The 21127-nt window shown below is 32.5% G+C and overlaps 1 protein-coding gene across 1 annotated transcript in view; it reads left to right on the top strand.

Moving 5' to 3' along the window:
• LOC143255693 (uncharacterized) overlaps nucleotides 1-14356 on the top strand; it is a 45327-nt gene extending 30971 nt beyond the window's left edge. Inside the window, exons 2-3 of the mRNA XM_076511753.1 lie at nucleotides 2123-2382; nucleotides 12558-14356. Of these exons, the coding sequence (XP_076367868.1) occupies nucleotides 2123-2382; nucleotides 12558-13070 (773 nt within the window). The 3' untranslated portion in view covers nucleotides 13071-14356. The remainder of the gene's footprint in view (nucleotides 1-2122; nucleotides 2383-12557) is intronic.
• The last annotated feature ends 6771 nt before the right edge of the window (nucleotides 14357-21127 follow it).

Genomic DNA, 21127 nt, shown 5'->3' with positions numbered 1-21127 from the left:
AATAATGATATATACAATCATCTATAATAATGTATACAATGACCAATAATGATATGTACACTGAAGAGTAATAACGTATAGAATCATTAATAATAATGTATATAATCACCCATAATAAGGTATACAATTACCAATACTAATGTAAAATAATCAAGAGAAATCATATATAAAACGATCAATAATAACGTATAGAATCACCAATAATAACGTATAGAATCACCAATAATAACGTGTAGAATCACCAATAATAACGTGTAGAATCACCAATAATAACGTGTAGAATCACCAATAATAACGTATACAATCACCAATAATAACGTATACAATCACCAATAACAATATATACAGTCACCAATAATAATATATACAATAATCAATAATAATGTATTCAATCACCTATAATAATGCATGCAATCATCAATAATAATGTATTCAATCACCTATAATAATGCATGCAATCATCAATAATAATGTATTCAATCACCTATAATAATGCATGCAATCATCAATAATAATGTATACAATTATCAATAATAATGTACGTAATCACTGGCAACAATGTATACAGTCACCAATAATAAGGTAAAAGTCAACAATAATAATATATACAATCATCATTAATAATCTATGCAATCACCAATAATGATAGATACAATCACCAATAATAATGTAGACAATCGCCAATAGTAATGTATACAATCATTAGTAATAATGTATACCATCACCAATAACAATGTATACAATTATCATTAATAACATATACGATCACCAGTAATAATGTATACAATCACCAATAAAAATGTGTACAGTCATGACTAATAATGTATAGAATCATCAATAATAATATATACAATCATCAATAGTAAGATATACAATCATCAATTATAATGTAGAGAATCATCAATAATAATGTAGATTAATCGCCAAGAGTAATGTATACAATGGTTAGTAATAATATATAGAATGACCAATAATAATATATACAGTCATCAATAATAATATAAACAATGTCGAATAATAATGTATACAATCACCAATAATAATGTATAAAATCACGACTAATAAATACTTTATTTATGCTAGATCTGAGAACCGGAATCTGTATGGAATTTCTTTTATTGAGGTGAAGACGTTATAATTAATTTTAAAACTGTCTCTGTTATATTAACATTTGATACTTGTCTGATATAGTCCACTACATTACTCTACTACAACATTCTAAACAGTAGTTTCAATAACGTTTAAATTGCTATTTGGTAAAACTCACATCTCCCTTAACAGTAATCTAATACCAGTCTCCCCTTGAAATTAACCATTTGTTAAAGCTATCATGTAACCAGATATGATAAGTAAATTACAGCATAATATTTTCAAATGCCTTATCAGTAAAGTAATAATTTCTAATGCATCTGTTCCACTTGTAATTGGTCATGAAATCATTTGACCTACATTACCACAAGTGCCTTTGAGAAGTTGTGAATGATGCTGATAAACTATGTTGCATTTAGGAGGTGTTTCTTTAAGGTGTTTACTAAGGAATTTGAACACGCACTTTTTCACAAGGAAAGTTTAGAAGAATACAAATATTTACAATGATTTACAGTGTTTTATTCTGCATGTAAGATGTATGGGGACAAAACTGTTATTGAGTTGAAAACGACAAATATCTCATCCCTCAGGGGAAATCAAGGAGAGTGAGACAAGTAAAGGAAACCATAAAAATATCTCCCACTCCTATTGTAAGGAGAATGGAGATGAGATGGCAAAATGTATATTAAAGCGATTCTCACAATGGTGCGTATATTTTGAAAATAACCACTTTCGATTGGTTGATTAAAATATCATTCTTGCTTGATCAGTAACCTGTTTTCCAGTGAATCAAACTCATGGTAAAGTTATATAACAGACGATATTTATTTAATGACACAAATTTTATTTAGCTGCGAGATGTTGAAAAATATTAAATCATACACTGTAGAAGATTATTGTAACACAATACAGTGTGAGTACAGACAGAGTTAATTTCGAAAACTGACCTATTCTCGCTAATATGAAGTAACAAATATAAATATGTGCACGCATAATAATTCCACAGAAGTGCTAATCAATGTGTTGATTTTAGCGTTAGGTAAAACGGGAAGCAGTAAAGCAGTGAAACGGAAGAAACCAGACAAGAGTCACGATTCACCCGACGGGTGTGGCGCCGAAAACAGTGGTTCTGGGAACGAATCTACGGGAGACAAGGGAAAACGAAAGAAAGCAAGAACTACTTTCACGGGCCGACAGATATTCGAGTTGGAAAAGCAGTTTGAAATCAAGAAATACCTGTCTTCTAGTGAACGAGCTGAGATGGCAAAACTGCTTAATGTTACGGAAACTCAGGTGAGTTCGATCACGTAAACGTGGAATACTGTGCCATGTGACCAGGAAAGCATTGATCACGTGATACTATATAAAGCTCACCTGATAATATAAATACCCATCTCCATTGTTTCAGTTATGCAGTGTCTTTAATTAAGACACATGCTGCAAGTTAATTATTTCAGTTTAAATGTATATTAATCTCCATAGCAATCTTTTTACTAAAAGTGGTATCTTAATTTCGCATAGATTAGGTACCGCATGATGTAGTAAATCCGAATAAGCTAAATCTTGTTACTTAGCTTATCACGTCACGTTATAGATTAAAAATTCGTTGTAACTAATTCGAACGAGTAAACCTGTGTGATCCCGTTAAGTTAGGTGATTTGAGAGAACAAACTTAGGTAGGACAATTGTTGTGACTTAAAACTATCTTGCTTTAACTGATCTGAAATACAGATTTGTTTTGTAACTTTACAATTTTTTTCAAAACCGGACAGCTGTTTCAGCTAAATATGCTTTCTGATTTCGAATAAATTTAATTAATATTACCTACCTATAGATATACATTTAAAAAACAACTTAGGAATTAGTATAGCTAATTAAATAAAATTATTTCTTTTTTACTTTTCGCTATATTTTCGGCCGTAGCCCCAATAATATCTCGCAAGGATCGGCCAATTTAGGAGCTTTATCATATTTTAGTTCTAAATACGTGTATTAAGCTAACAATGTAAACGATCTGTATGATAAAGTATAATAATAGAAAATAAAAGTAAAAGAAAATGGTATTCGCTATGTTATATACTATAACTAGTACTGTTAATTAACATAACAATAAATAAATAATTAGTATCTCTTGCTTAGAGAACATAGAAGCACTATCTGCTGGCTTGAATCACTGCCGTAAAATTAATTTTCTTTAACAAACGTAACCTAGTGTAACATGCATGGATTTTCTACAATTCTCCCTGATATGTCTTTTGGACAATTAAAGATCATTAATTCACTTCTACTGTCTAAGGTTAGAGATGAGCGACATTTGATAACACACATGCTGCTGTTTGAATGGTGTCGAGTAACAGTAATTTTCGTATAGTACAACCCAAAATTAATGTGTATAAAAATACAAAATAATAAGTAAGAAAATAGAATAAAACAAGAACTGTCCATGAAAACATAATAATGCTAATGTGATACAAATGAAAGAACTTCCTAAACACATTGTGTGACTCTGCACTTCAGCTCTGAACAACAGATGACTGATACCGTATTGAATAAAAACTGCTTTTATATATTTTCAAACACGTATTCGGATTGCAAGTATAAACACATGACGGTAATGCGTGACTGTTCTATGTTGAATCTGTGCACACGCGACGTAGAGATATTTCGCGTGATATTATACAGATCACAAATTCGATAAAGTAGTTCATTTTAACGAGTGATTTTGTGCTAACTAGAACGTTTTTAATGCGTAGTTTCTTACTAGGACAGCAGTAACTCACAATTGTATATTTTATTGGAAAGATCATTATCGAGCACGATTTTTTGAGGGGGGGTCATCAAAGTTAGTTCGACACTAAATTATTTTATCTTTATGGAAAGAATATTTTTTAAAATTGTTATTTGCAAAAAAGCATACACGCGAAATGAATAGCATCCATGTCTGATTAGAGAAAATAATCTGTAGAATAACAACAAAATATCGTTAATCAGCATCATTAACTTCAGAAGTCACACTATCTACTTAGATTTTACCATTAAGTTACGCTGAAAACTTAGATATTCTTAGTTCAAACTCTAATTATTCATATCTAAACCATTAAGAATATAGCATCTGCATATATGTGTATATTAATTATTTTTCACAGTTTGAGATGTTTTTACAAAACTTCAGTAATCTTTTTGTGACAACAAGCCTCTTTAGCTTTCTTACAAGGATTTCGGCATGAAATATATTTTTATGTTATTATTGCATTAATAAACTCAACATAAAGACGGTAACAGATTTTATCGGTTCAATGTGTTGTGAAGCTAGCATAAACTTGACGACAAGTAGAATTTTTGTTACTACTTTATGGATCAAAAAATATGTCTTATTTCCTATTTATCAAATAAAATTGCTTAACCAGAGGGAGACACCGCGAGGGCGGAGTTTATACTCGCTGGAGCTATTCCCATGAGCCGGTACAAATGTGTGGGGGTAATTCATTCATTACAAAAACCCAAACAAGGATAAACAAACAGAAGTCGTTGACTCTTGGGTGTCAACTAAAAACTCGAAAATAGTTTATCTCGAGACTAATTTTATATTTCTGGAAATAATTTTAGTTCTTCCTACTTTGTGGAAATGTCAAAGACCTTATGTGATTTACAGTCTAAATTATATAAAAATTACGCATGAATATGTTTATGCATGCCTAAGTATGTATTCCTAATATAGTCATATAATTTGATTACGTTATCATTTGATGGGTAATATTTGTGACTACTATAATTTTTTTTACAAAAACCAACACTCAAATAGTTCACTAACAAAATTGTATAGTATTTGGATTTTATTGATAAAATAAAAAGAAATTTGTTGCTAGTTCAAAGCTACACAATGGACCATTTGCGGCCTATCTACCGCAGAGAACAAAACTCTAACTTTCAACAAGGGATATAGACAGATCATAAGTCATTTTTGTGCCCTTCAAATTTATAGGTTTCATTACTTCTTTTCAAATTTAAATATACAGTATTGATTATTGTAAATTAAGACAGCGAAATATAACGTGAGTACATATGTCTACATGAGCATGTGTTTTCTGTTTAAACAGTTTTATGATGAATGTGTTTGCGCTGCTCGGTTTAAGCGATTTTATTAATTGTTTGGCTGGTTTTGTTTTGCTATATTCTGGTAGTTTGGTATACGTTAATCGTAAAACACTGAAAATGGTCGATTTTGTCTCTAAAGATACGAAAATGTTTTGTCTGATAAAGTACTTTACTGAACTTCCACGTATATAAATTCATCTTTACTCATTAGAAACAGTCCAGACGTGGTCGAGAGGTTAGCTTATCGAGCTTCGTACTGTAGAACCAGGGTTTGTGACGTGATGCTGGTGACATGTTCCGCACGTTCTGCTTTCGAACGTTATAATATTGATAGTCAATTCTGTCCTTCAGTATACAGAAAGTTGGAAATAGCTCGTATGGCGGCTGATGCTGTTGTTTGGTTACTTTCCGGCCAAAAGCTCAGAATTAGGTTCAGCCAAACTTGAACCCTAGAAGCTTCTGGCGTGTACGTTTAATATACGTGTGTGTAAAGTAATATATAGGATGTTAAGTCCAATTATAATAATTAAACTTACACATAAATGAATTTCTACGTTAATATAAGAAAACCCAGGACAGCTTGGGGTCGCGCTGAATTATACGTGTACTTATGTTAATGTTCTAATATAAAATTATGAACTTGTACACTTGTATTCATATTGTTAATACACCGCTCATTCACTGCCCTAATTGTAAGCAATTTTCGTTCTGAGTGTTTCCTTTGCTTGTTATATATTTTTCACCCAATAGATATATAATAATTACACAGTATATATTCTATCGGGGCAAATTGCCTGCTTAGATCAAAACTAAAACAATCAACTAAAAGTAAGCACAGTTAATTAATTATGCTGTTCTTTATTCATTATTTATAAATATTAGTATGCATAGTTTATCAGTGGAGCATCTTCGCTATTAACGATATTTTTCATTTCACGTTCAATTAAATACACTGCACACTTATTTGTTGGCAGTATGATGTAGCGATTTATAAGCATTAATCAAACATCTTTCAGTAACTGAGAAACTGTATGACATATCTGTAGATCGTACCATGAAAAACGAGGCAGACAGTTAAGCCCAACGGTTAAAACTCGAATATAGACATATATATCTATAAAAGAGCTAAATGTTTGAAGCTACCAAACACGTTTCACTTTTATGACATATAACTTCACGTTTTTTGAATTCTTCCTAAAATTCGATATATTCTAAAAACAGCATGTATTCAATAGACTTATAACCTACAGGACATCGAAACCTACAAAGAAATCCAAATTAATTGATGTTTCGTTTTTTTTTTAATGTGGATTACACCGTCAACAAAAATATAAAGCGTGACTACAATAAGACATAATCACAACACACTTCAGACAAGAAAATCAACGTATTAGCTTAAACGTAACGTTTAAGAAGTAATTTGTATCAAAATATTTTAAAACGTATATCTGATAACATAATGACAATGATAATGCTTTTGTAATTTTCACAAAACAATGTTGTCTACTGTGTTAGTCGATGCTGAAATGTAACTGTATTTAAATTACCATAGTCAATTGATTTGAAGTTACGCTGTAAACACTGGTTTTAAATACCTTACTAACTACTATATTACATTAGTATTAAAATAGTAGTATTATTACATTAATAATACACTTTTTAGTCTGAGTCACAATACAATACGTTAATGCTAACCTATTTTGCATCATACGATAATCATTTCTTAATTTCATAATATGTAATAGTTTTGACTACCCATTTAATCTGACCTTATATTTTACTTTTGTATTAGAGTATCTCAGGGAAGGTATATTGTTCTGCTTGTATTATGGTGATTGTTGTTTGTTTCATATCTTCCAACGATGAGGCAGGCTTGTTTTGTTATCATTATTTCTAGGCTGAAGGTTAATTTTGGATCACTTTGTGATTTACTAATGAATTTTTTAAGAACCTATCTATTTACTTTGAATTTTTAATTAGACATACTTTTCGGTTAGTTTTATTAGACTAAAAATAAAATTTTGAATTTTGTGGAAATGCCACTCTCTCTGAATTTGGGGAAATTTACTTGATGACAAAATTATTGAGACAATAATTAAAATGTTTGCTATAGAGGAAATTCTGGTAATTTTGTCTACATCGTGGTGTGTATTTCAGCTTCTACATGCCATTGTACTTGAATCTAAATAGAAGCTGTGAACAGATACGCTGTTGTAATTTTTAGCATGACAAAGTTCAAAATATATTTCTTGCTTTTTCACCAGTATTGTTTAAAATGTATAAAGTGAAACTCATGTCATCTACTTTAAATGGTTTTATTTTGAAAAATTAAAGTGTTGTTTTAAAGATGTCTGCTCTTGTTCCGTAACTTGATAAAAGAACATATAATAAAAATATTTTAATATTGTGAATGATAGAACTAATTAATTTCTAAATACGTTTGTCATAGTAGAAGCTTGTTCTTTAACTTTTAAGTTTCATTTGGGAAAGTTTCTCTCGAATGAAGCAGTTTTAAACATTTCGTATTAATAGAAAACCCTTGTCTTTTGGCTCAGCGGCAACTATAGGGCTTAGATCGATCAAATCTGGTGTTCAATCCCTGCGGTGAGCATAACACACATATTCTGTTGTGCAACTTTGTTCATATTCAATAGGTCCGGAATCGCCAGGTTGTTAAAGCACTCGACTTGTTATTTGAGAGCCGCGGGTTCGAATCCCCGTCATACTAAACATGCTCGCCCTTTCAGCCGTGGGGTGTTATAATGTGATGGTCAAAACCACTATTCATTAGTAAAAGAGTAGCCCAAGATTTGGCGGTGGGTGGTGATGACTAGCTGTCTTTCCTCTTGTATTATACTGCTAGCGCAGATAGCCCTCGAGTAGCTTTGTCCAAAATTCAAAACAAATCAAACCAATTCTTACCAATAAATAAATCAATCGTTACTCGATTTGTAGTTTCGTTATGTTGGACTACGATTATTTTGCGTGTAATGTGCTTTAAGTTCCATATAATACGCAATGGTATGATGTGACTGACGAAAAAAAAAAAACGAATTGGAATGTTTCAGTATGCAAATCTCGATTGAGTTTCCAAATAGGTCATCGATTCAAAATCGTAAAGAACACTTCGCGGAAGAATAACACGTGTTTTAAAAAAGTCATGGAACAAAATAATGTAGTTAGTGACTGCTTAAAGAGAAATTATCAGTAGGTATCTGTTATAGTTTTAGGCAAATAGTTTTATAGAGACAAAACCATGTTGTTAAATTATGAGAAAATAACTTGCGGAAAGTTCGTTAACAGGCTTCATAAACTGGTTCAGCAATATGCACTCTGGTGAGCGATCTCGACCGGCTTGTGTAAATTACATGGAAAACCACCAGGTGTCTAATGATCAAATTGCGTGAAATCCTTTGTTCAAATAAAGATAAGTTAAAATGGGTTTTACGTGCTTGAGGGACACATAAGTACCAGTATCTATTTGTAGCTTTATTTAGATTTTTGTGCACACTGGTGTGTATCTTGGCAGAAATTCACAATGTACAATAAAGTAAATAGTAGCTTTTGTAAGTCAGTGTGAATTTGGATCAAAGAATTAGCTGAGAACTGGTGATAAACAGTGTAATTTAAAAATAAACAAAAAATAAATCTAAAGTTTACATTATACCTCAATTTATTTTATAGCATTCGTTAATCGTTTTTGTTTGCATGCCCTGAAAAAAGTGTAAGGTATTGTATACTGAGATGTAGTAAGTTAGTGACAATGATTTCAGGAATTACTCAGATGTTAATTGAATAATCATCCTGGCATTCATGAAGCTGTTGGTTCTTCTGCAGATATTTTGTTTCTTGCTGTTATAACAAACGTTAACATAAAAATACAACTTCCTTTATATTACAGATTAAAGTATATTGAAGTGTCTGAAATAGCAAATTACGAGCAAAGACATCGTTTGATAAAATTATTTAAAACACTTAAAAGCTCATCTCATTGTTTCGATAATTATATGAAATGTTGATTGAAGAGGCAAAAAAGTCATTGGTAAAGAAAAACCAAGACTATCGGAAGGTAAACTTTATATGAGACAGTTTCACCGAAACAGTGTTATTCAAAGAACAAAATTAACTTGGGCCACGTTCGAATGATTTGTCTGGACTTATGTATTTATTTAACAATAACACTAAATAGTTCCGGTAGTAAAGGTTTTATTACATTTTACAGTCAGTAGAACTTGTCAGTAGTGATAAGCATTGGGTGTAAGTTTGAATTCAGAAATGACAAGTTTCAACTGTAATAATCTTTTCTATAAACAAACAAAGAAAAGTCTGGGGAATCTTTCGTGATGAAGTGGTTATCTCCTAAATTAAAACCTCTCTGCGAAAAAACACACCAAAAATCGGCTTACTAGAGGGCTTACCACTCTTTAGTATTGCAGTGGTGGTCTTACTTGCTTGTTAATTAGGCCCCGAGCGAGTGCAACTTAAGTTCATAATATATAGGCAGTGTCAGACGCGGCGCCACGTACCAATATGTTGTAGTTGTGAACAAGGAAATTAAGTAGAGAATGTGTTAACGGCTTATCTGTCGTAAAACTGACATACAAAAGCAATCTATCTTGTATGGTAAATAATATTACCTTTCTCTATTAGATTTTAAAAAGTTAACAATTTACTTAATACTAGTTAATACATCCTATTATAAAACAATTGTTGAAAAATAATCTGATAATAACTTTTTTCTTGATGTCTTTTCTGGACCACAAATGTTCCAGTTCTCTGTGTATATTCGGCAGTACTGTTTAGTTTCCCAAATGATTGACGCATTTTAATTGTACAAAAAAAAATTAATCGAATTTTAAAACTGAGTTCTTATTTTAAACAGGTGTATTTAATGCTCAGTAGTAAATATTTGAAATGGTATTTAAGTTTAGTGTTGTTGAAAGAGCAAGAGTTTTCTGTTCCATATTAGTGAGCCTTACATAGACACACTTAGAACCTAATAAAGTGGAATGCAACGTTGACAGAGGCTGAAATGGAATCGTGGATCGATATGATGAGGGCCCGTCGCTGGTGTACCTTGATAGTGGGATCTGCGTTCTGTAATTAAGGGCCACTCCTAAGCTTCAGTCAACGTAGGCTGGTCAACCCACTGAGGGACCGAAAAGCCATAAAGAAAGCCGAATGAGGGCTTAAACCTGCTGAGCTGCTTGGTCGCATCACTGAAGAGCTGGGGAGATTTTATTAAAGGATAGCGAGCCGAGCGCTGCTGACGTAGTGTTTGTGACAGTCACACTGCAAGATTTAAGGAGGTAGTCAGCAAGTGCTGTTGAGAGGTTGTTAGAAAACAGCTCTTTATTCTACCTTCCCACTCTCTCTCTCTTCTTTTTTTTTGTCACTTTTCAGTTCTGAAACTTTAACTGATAGCTTCAGTCTATACATAGTTTGTAAACCGAGTTTCTTTCATTCTTTGTGTGTGTGGGGAAAGGAAGAATGAGAAGTTTAGGTAGTTTTAATTATCATATTTATTAAACGTACTGCCGAAAAGCAATAACAGAAACACTACAGTACGTGTTCACTCGTACAACTTTAATTTAGTAAAACTTAAAAGCTTAAGTTTCATACATAAACAGACGTTGGTCTTTATATTTATGTACGATTTAATATCATTGAACTTATTCTTACACAATAACCTTCATGTAAATATAAATTTACATGAATATAATTGTGTAAAATTTGATATAGTTGTCTATATGATGAGATATAGACAAGATATAATATATAAGTATTACCTCACCTTTAAAAAGTTCATGTTTCTGGCAGATATTTAAGGTTAAATAATGTTTGCAATAACTGAGTGCAATATTTACTTTACTAGTGACAAAACATATGCTTAAGTTTTGAGTTTAGTTACCCTTGAGAAACCTATCTTACTAAAAGGTCAAGCCGATACTAGCAAGTAAGAGAAATATACAAATAGACACGTTTACGTATAGTTAGAATGTAAGGTTAAGCTATCAGTGAATAAGCCTGCTTTATCAAAATATAAGAATAAGGTACAGACATATATGAATGTACGTAACAAAAGTTACAGTTGTGATACCAGTAAATAAATCCACTTTATCAAAACGTAAAGATAGACTACTCATTAATAAATTTATCTTCACGTAAAATGGAGATATAGACAAGATAATAAACTTGCAGTTAATATAAGCTACCAGCGAGTAAAGCTCCCGTATCACTGGCAAAGACAAGTTAGGTGTAAGAAAATCCCTGTTACCAATAGTAAGTGTTTCTTAATGCTAGAAACATTTACATGTATATATTACTAGTAGATAAAGTGCACTTATCAGCATAAAAAAAACCAGCAATAAAACGTATATGTTTATTCTAAACTTTGGCACTTTTCTAACATTCCCCGACTAAATATCACACTTGAAGTGAAACTAACCAATAGATGAGTAATAAGTGACCTCGGATTAGATTTTACACATATTTATATCTTAAAATTTTACAAAATATTTATTCGCCGAAAATGTGAAGCCTGCTATGCCAGTAAATGAGATTTGCAGAAGAAGCATATGAGGTCTCTGTATCTTGTTAATAATGTTTATTCTAACATTAAATTATAATTTAGAAAAAAAAAGTATACGTCTCCAGTAGGTGAGGTTTACAGGTTCGGAAGTTATCGTCGTTTTTTGTTATGTTTTATGAAGTAATTCACGTAAATTATAGGTTTATATTGCTATTATAACAGGACTGTATGACCGGTGGATAAGACCTGCATTGCTAGTAGTGTGTACAAAACTAGTAGCAGGTAAGGTCTTTACGGATAATGTTTACGGATCATACGTCCAGTTTATATTGTCATTAGAGTAGGATTGCAAAATCAAATGATAAGACTTATCTTCCAAATAGATTGTCGTTGTTGACCAAGTAAATTAAAATTACATTATAACTCAGAATCTCGAGAAAAGTGCTTGAACAAATTTTAAGTTACGTGTACGTACTATTAATATTACCAGTGGCCAAAATTTATGTTTCCAATACATACAATTGACAGAAACAATAGATACAATATCGTTCAATTAAGTAATATGTCGAAGAGTGAGTGCATTAGGAAGTAAAAGACAATAGCGTAGTTCAAGTATTAGTCAACTATAGATAAATACAGTCTCACGCATTTTTGTGGTTTATTAATACCTAAGTATAGTGTTATTGTTAGTGGGGTATTTTTTTGGGATGGGATTGTGGCGCTTGAAGTAGTTATGTGGCGATAATCGAATATGTTACATTTTTTATAGTTCATGAAACAGTTGAGAATGAAGTTATGCTCACGTTTACAGAATCTCCAATGTACTTTTTTTCTTATTCAGGTTAAGATTTGGTTCCAGAACCGACGTACCAAGTGGAAAAAGCAGGACGGTCAAAACATTTCAGATGCCATTTTAGACTCAAAAATTAACACGGAGAAACAACTTCAGTCCACTGGTTCCAAACCAAAGACTTCTAAATCTAACCGTACCAAGAGCGATAAATCAACCCAAAATCAACACAAGGAAGACAAGAGAGAAGGAAAAGAAACTGTCACTGTGACAAACAAAACACTTCCCCATGAGAATGTAGAGAAAGTAGATGATACCAGGGCCAAAGTAGAAACACAAACATCTTGCTTGGTTGTCGAAAATGGATTAAATTACATTTGTGAAAATGACATGGAGAGGGGCTCAAACCCCAACAGCGACCTTCACTCCCACGATAGGGAACCAAACACAGGAGAGACACTTTCTTCAGAGGCCAGCATCAGCGAAACTTCCAATGACCCAGAAAAAGAAAACACAAACGAACTACAAGTGGAGTCTGATATCATTGATTCATTACAGTCCTAACAGTGGAATATCACTGGTTTCAAAACGCAACGGCATCAAATGTTTTTTCTATTTCCTGACAACTAAATATGTTTATGTGAGAAAAAAATTAAACAACAAAAACAGAAAATCACAAGGACAATATTTTTTTATTAAGAATAGTGAAAATGTTTTAGTCTGACATCTTCATTTGGGTAAATGGCACATGGCACACTACAATAGCTAACGTTGTATTTAGTCAAAGGAAACAACACATGACGCTGTAACACAGGACGCAATACAGACCTATCTATCGTAATGGTTAAATCTAAAGTCTTCAAGAGTTATTTTTAAAGGAGTTTTTAAATTATAGAAACGTACAGAATTCAAATTACACTGAAATTACTGTAAAACAATAAAAGAAAAAGTTGTATCGTTTAATAGCAAGATAACAGTTGATCAGCTAGTACTGACAACAGTTTATAAAGTCTTTATTATCGGTGAAATTAGGGTTAGACGCCCATAAAGTCCGAGCAAATTTTGTTTAAAATTTATAAATTATAAATATATATATGTATTTTACTGTTAAGTTTGAGATTTTTTAGCGATTAGACCCGAAATGATATTTTTACTTTAAGTTTATCCTCGGTTAAAGATAATTGTCTCAATCGCTATTCCATCTGTCTTAACGTGAACGCTTTTCAGGCATCATTTTGTTTGGTTGCTATAGTTACAAAACAGCAGCATTATTACTTCTTCTATCGAAAATCCTGACACTGAGAGGAGAAGCGTTATTAATTCTACACGTGTACGAGCCTTTGACGTGTAGCGATGAAAGATCATGTGACTTAAGCTCCTCTGGTGATAAGCTTGTGGAATAGTTTGCTGCCATTAGAACTGTCTTATCAAGCTAATGGCGGTGAGAGCTCCCAAACAACCCAGCAGCTGGAGTAAGAATGTGAACGACTGTTTGTCCGACAGTTGAATGAGGATCAAAGTCTTGTGGGTATGGCTTTTGTTAAGACAGAGGATCCTGAACTTACTAATCTCTACAGTACTACCCAAGACAGCAGTAAAAAAAAAAGTGTCTAAGAGGCTAACGAACTTATAAATGAGATGCACTATAGACTCAATTATATATATATAAACACCACAAGAATAAAAGTTTTGTGGTGGGTAGGAAACTGCTGATACTAGCTCGGTATGTATAGCAGTATTGTAGGGAATTTTAAACTCCTGATAACAGGGAAAATGTTTGTGCGTGACTATATTGATTTGTATAGAAATTAATATCTAATTTGTGAAATAAAACGTCTATCATATCAAAATATTACCTTGTGTTTACATTTTAATCATATTCACGATTCTTGGAAAATGTATCTCAAGAAACTGTTTTACAGAATCGTTTTGGCTCAAATCGCTTCGTTCAAATTAGAATCAGTAAGAATTATTTAAGTAGTAAATATAGGTGGAGTAACAAACATACGTGTTTCGAAGTAAGAAAACCCATGGTGACAGCTTAGTAGATCAAACAACGGTCTTAATTTATTTCCAGAGATATAAATATCTGCTCTCTTAATTGTTTTTCTATCTCAGATTATTTTTTATTTCTATGGTGCTTAAAATGTTTTTATTAATTGGTCATAAATAGAAGACATAAGTTAAAAAGTTATATCCCTGTTAACATAGCTTATTCTCTCTTCTAACATATAAGGAAGCAGTATTTATAAAAGTGTAAATAATACAGCAAAATGGTTCTGTTTCTAAAAAGTTATTTTGTAAATATAAGACTTTCGTCTTCAGTATTACGTTTAAATATTTTTGGTAGAATAAGGCTTGGGTGTTATTTTATTTTGATCCTGGATGCTAATGTGCCAAGAAAAAGCTTTTTTTTTTTTTACAACTGGGACATCAGTATGTAACTGCTACACGATATAAGGCCTTTTCGAGTTCGTCCACATATTTTGTTGACTTGGGTGTTCTCTTTCAGCTTCACGAAACAGTGGGCAGAGAACTGTCTCACAAATAGACGGTTAACTCAATGTTTCGGGTGGATTTACTTCGTCATGTATTCATGTAAATACGAACGAAAGTACACCCAACTTGCGAATCTATGTGATTTACTCTGCAGTTAGTTAATGTTTGACGGATATGATTTTTTTTAAGCTTGTAACTCAAAAGTCATATAAGATTACTTATAAGTGATTTATTGTTTTATTTGTTTTATGTGACATCGTAGAAGTAAACTGATGAGAATACCACTAAATGACATGTTCAACCAATAAATAAGTGATAATTGAAGCGCTACTTATTCAGCCGCTTTTCGTAGACATTCATTTTGTGCGTGAAAACGTCAGCAGTTTATTACAGTCTCTAGACCATCCACACAGTTTGGTTGTTTATTTACATACAAATTGTCGCACAAGAAATATAAGAAATTGACACTAGATTAAATAACAATTTGTTGTACAAACAGCATCGTATATTTAGTGACAATTACACATAAATATAGTTAATATGAAAAACAACTTCTCACTATCTTAAACAAACATAAGAAATATGACATAGATGGTAATAATTTTGTACTAACACAAGTTACATCAGAGGCACCTAGTGACAATCTTGTAATATAACCAATAAAATAAGAGGCAGTCCGTAGCATTTGTTACCAAACACCAGTGATACAACAAACAGCTGATGATGAATTTGGGCTAATAAAAGATAAAAGATGTAGCTGTTAACAGTCTTAAAGTAGTTAGTTTAAGAGAAAGCTTTAAACAACATTATAACATGACATAAAAGACAGCTGACAGCAATTTTATTCTAGTACAAGTGATATAATAGATAACTAGTAATATTATTATAGGTGTAACATCAGAGAAAGCAGAAAACTCGCAACGATTTTGCACACTAATTCTGTTCATATGTCCATTTAAATGTACATGAAAGTAAGGTTAAAAAGAAGTTACTCTCAGTAGATAATGTTCAGATTAGTGAAATTAAACAAACCAGTTCTTCTCCCAAGGTGATAAAGCAATTTCATTTTTAGAGTCTAACTCTTGTGACGTCTGTGTACCAAAAGTTATAGAAGTGTGGTCAACTGGAACGAAATGTCAATCCGATTACTCTACCCTAATAATAGAAGATTTTGGTAACTTTAAAGGCCTGTCACTTTCAGGCTGATGGCTTTCCAGAAATGCTATAAAGACTTATAATATGGGCTGAAGAGTGAAGCCTGGTTTAGTGGCTTAAATAATGTTTGTATCTAGTTTTAGGTGGATAATTAAATAGATGGATAATAATACATCAGATACTGTCTTCGAACATTTTTCACAATATTGTCCGTAGCGAAACGGTTTATGAATTTTTTAACATACGAATTTTAACATTAAGTGAATGAGACCAATTTTTTATGACTCGAACTATTGACACTTTCAGTGTCTTTTTTTCAACATACTCAATTATTTGGAAATTAGGCCCGACATGGCCAAGTATTTAGGGCACTCGACTCGTAATCTGAGGGTCGCGGGTGCGAATCCCCGTCCCCTAAATATGCTTGCCCTTTCAGCCGTGGGCGTGTAATAAAGTTTCGATCAATTCCACTATCTATTGGTAAAATAATAGCTCAAGAAATATATATGTAAAAACGGCTCGTTTGGGTTGAGAAAATATTTTACATAGAAGAGTGAACAACGTTTCGACCTTCGGTCATCGTCAGGTTCACAAAGAAAGAGGTAACTTTGTAGGTGTGTGTTGTTCGCTCTTCTATGTAAAATATTTTCTCAACCCAAACGAACCGTTTTTGCATATATATTTCTCTACAAGTGGGTTTTCTCGACATCACTGATTAATACCTCAAGAGTTGGCGGTGGATGGTGATAACTAATTGCCTTCCCTCTAGTCTAAATTAGGGACTAATTTGCGCGAAATTAGAAAATAAACAAACATATATTTGGAAGTCCCAGTTTTCTTTTCTATTTTCATTTACTAAGAAAACTTATAGTAGTTTTCACCTAACGTTAACCTCTCACAGAAAACATGGTCTCTTTTTTGTGTAGTTTGACCACTATGAAGGCGTTTCGACATTTTCAAATAAATTATTTCAATTCGAGCGTTCTAATGAACATTGTTATCAGTTCAGTAGATATTTATAACTGTGTGTAGTTGTCAAAACACGAATCTGGCGCTTGCTGATGACGTTCGTTCAAGCTTGCCTGCAAGAGTTTTGTGTTTTTTTTAAATAATTAACACATGTACACTGATATAAGAGGAGTGTGATGGTCATTATTGCTTCCAGTGTTAAGTCGCGCAAGTTTTAAGATTAACTCTTAATTATATGTTCTCGGAACAAGTTTTCTGTTCTGTTTCTTTAGCTACATAAAATTAAGGTAATAATGCTTAAATAATTGAAAGTTCACAACAAAGAGTCGCTTGCAAATTTCCTTGTTTTTGAATTTCGCGCAAAGCTACACGAGGGTAATCTTGGCTAGCCGTCCATAATTCATCATTGTAAGACTAGAGGGAAGGCAGATAGTCATTACCACCCACCACCAGTTCTTGGGCTACTCTTTTACCAACGAATAGTGGATTGACCGTCACATTATAATGCCCCCACGGCTGAAAGTGCAAGCATGTTTTGTGGGACGAGGATTCGAACCCGCGACTCTCAGCTTACGAGTCGAGAGCCTTAACCACCTGGCCATGCCGGGCCAAACAAATTAGAAACTTGCTTTGTGAAATAATGCTTTCAGGTTTCATACAGAAAGAGATTCTTTGGACATCATGATATCTAATGACATGTACTAGTGAAAATTTTAATGCCTAAAGTTCGCTAAGTGTGTTGAAAAAAATATATAGCAGAAATTTTTCGAACTATTATTCAACATGCTAAGAGACGATTTTATTTTAAACGTGCAGAACCAATTCTGATCCAGTTATATATCCAGCTGTTTAATTTTTTTTATTGTCTGCATTTAAACATATTTACGAAACTACTTGTGGTTTATATATAAATTATCATACAAATATCCTAGCTTCTTGCAGCCCACGGGAACAGCATAGTTTCATATAAAACTTACATTACTAAGGTTATTCGTATTTGACGTACCGTCCTTAGTTCATTTATTAGTGGGATACCTACTAATATATGCAGAGTCTACTTACTTAAGTATCCACCAGGTTATTTCACATCGACTGTGCAACAAAAAAAAGGTACATATAAAACTCGGTTTTGTAGTCCTTGGGCATTGCACTCTTTATATTTAAAGCAATTTCTTTTTAGCTGAGAGCATTCTAGGATTTTGAATTAATGAAATTACAGAAGACAAAATATATTTATCTGTGTGTCTTTACTCTTGAGATAATACCAATGAAAATCGTGTTGTTTCTTTTCTCTGTGATGGTTACTTTAGTGTGCGTATAATATTAACTTCAGGAGGTAATAGTATATATAATGGGTTTAAGTGCGTTACGACATTTTCTCACAGTTTTAATAGAGAGGGACAAACATGGCATTATTATATTCATAAGTCCACTTCAGTAGGTGTGTGTTGAAACTTAGTCTGGGATTTATGTTTACCTTCAACTAACTTACTTTCTGAACAGTTAAATTCGCGGTAAATAACAGTTGTATTAACTAGTACAAAAACCTTGTAATATGACCTTAGAAGCATTCATAGTGGCATTTACAAATACGAATAAAGACAAATGTGTTTGTATGGTGAAGGTTTAGAATTAACCATAATATCGCTCAAATTCTCGCGTTGTATGTGTGTGATGGGTTAGCCAATTAAAGTAATGTATTTTTGCAGTCGTTAACCTCTCCTAAACCTGCTAAAACGTTATAGTTAATTGTGTTACTGCTCCGAGGAAAAAAGTTCTTCAATTTTATATTGTGATAATGCAATTTCACCAGCCGCTGTGAACGAACGGAATTTTTATGCCGTTTGGTGGGTAAGAACGTAGCGTTATAAGCGTTACATTGCTTTGTATGATACAATAATGAGATCTACGTCGTTTCGCTTTCAGTGCAGTTTACATTCTCTTTTTGTTTTGGCAAAACATGCAAGAAAGTTCGGGAAAAACAAAGTATATAATGCCTTTAGTGAAGATTAACCCTCAAACAACAGCTCCCCGTCACACCAAACATACTCGCCTTTTCAGCCGGGGGGGCGTTATAATGCAACGTTCAATCCAACTTTTGTTGGTAAAAGAGTAGCCTAAGAGTTAGCAGTGGGTAGTGATGACTAACTGCCTTCTCTCTAGTCTTACATTGCTAGATTAGGGATGGTTAGCGCAGATAGCTCTCGTGTAGCTAGTTTGTTTGAACTTACTTTTAATATTCAACAAATCGTAAGGTAAAGACACCCCTTGACTTCTGATAGACTTTTTAAAGATTAGTTAAAAGATTTTGTTTAGTTGGTTTGGAATTTCGCGCAATGTGGGATTGATCGTAACATTATAACGTCCCCATGACTTAAAGACCAAACATGTTTGGTGCGACGGGGATTCGAATTTGCGACCCTCAGATTACGATTCCTCCTGTAACTTTGCGACATTCAAAACAAACAAGCAATAGCTATACGTTAGTCTGTATTTTTTTTTATTTACAAGCATTCAAGCAGTAAGAGCTTCATGATAATAATACTACATAAAGTTCTTAGTAAAAAACTCCAACACCTAAGATCGAAACAAATAGTGCTGTTTATTGTCCCTGAAACGAAACTATTGTGAATATATATGAAATATTCCTCTTCTGAAAGTGATGATAAAATTTTAACCTAAGACATCTTTTTTATAGTCAAAGTCTCCCAAAGTTCATGAGGTCTTACAGGATTAAGTAATTTTTTTCGACTCACAAAGTTCTCCTCATACCTAGCTTCTTAATGCTTTAATTTTGGTTCTTTTTATCAGGAAAACCTCGACATTTAGTTAACATAAAAACGTATATGTCGTGAAACAGTACACAACTATTATTGTGATATATGATTATATAAATACTTTTTCATTAGCAGCAGAGAATGAAAATTATTTCTTGCTTTTTCCCAACCGATTAAAGTTATAACTCTTTTTAAAAAAACGAATTAATTTGATTTTGTACAAATGATAGATGTAGATGTGATAGAAAAGAAACGATTTTTTGTCGTCATATAATAAGTAATTTATCCCGAAGAACTAAAGGTAATAACACGAGAGAGAAATAAAGTGATGATTTCATTTGTTCTCTAAAAGTTATGTGTGTTTTTATATAGCAAAGCCACATCGGGCTATCTGCTGAGTCCACCAAAGAGAATCGAAACCCTGCTTTTAGCGGTGTAAAGCCAAAGACTCACCGCTGTACCATCGGGGGACCTAAATTCTCTCTTCTTTAAGAGAAACATTGTTTTTTATACTATAATTAAAATAGTTAACATAAAAAATACTTTAAAGATTATTGCAGTTGGAAGTAGGATTAGTATTGCTATGAAGAAATAAGGCTCTTTTGACATTGTTCAGACATTTGAAACTTAAGTGATAAAAGAAATATCGTGGTGTCAGACAGCTTTAAAAATAAGTCAAAGTTATTTCTGTGTATATTACAATAGGGACAACTTTCAGAAGTATTAAAAACAACTACGAAACCAAAGAACTCTGTTTATTGACCAGTCTACAGAAATCTATAGAGGTCAGCCTTAGGACGTAAACCATGGTCAACAGAGGATATTCTTAAAAATGAAAGTTTAAGTTTCGTGTAAAAACGAATTTACGTGGTACCAGTTACAGGAAATAAAACAGCAAAACTTAAATGGTTTTATCGAGTTTGATTTAATAAGACTGAAACATTTAATAAATTGCCCATTTAAACATGAATGTCTACTCTCTGTATAGTAACGTAAATTAATTTAGATATGTGAATAATATCATGGCATACTACCTAATTTATTATTTAATGTTATACATCATGTTAACTGTTTAATGACTATATTACAAATTTATTTTATTTTCACCAAAGGTAAAATTGAAAATATAATCTGTGACCTAGATGTCTAATCTCATAGATAACTTAGCAGCATTACGTTCAATTTAAATTACTTTCTTAGCAGTTGACTTTACCCCACTTT

Source organism: Tachypleus tridentatus, chromosome 7, assembly GCF_004210375.1.
Source record: "Tachypleus tridentatus isolate NWPU-2018 chromosome 7, ASM421037v1, whole genome shotgun sequence".
NCBI lineage: Eukaryota > Metazoa > Arthropoda > Merostomata > Xiphosura > Limulidae > Tachypleus > Tachypleus tridentatus.
This window is presented reverse-complemented; position numbering and strand designations above follow the sequence as displayed.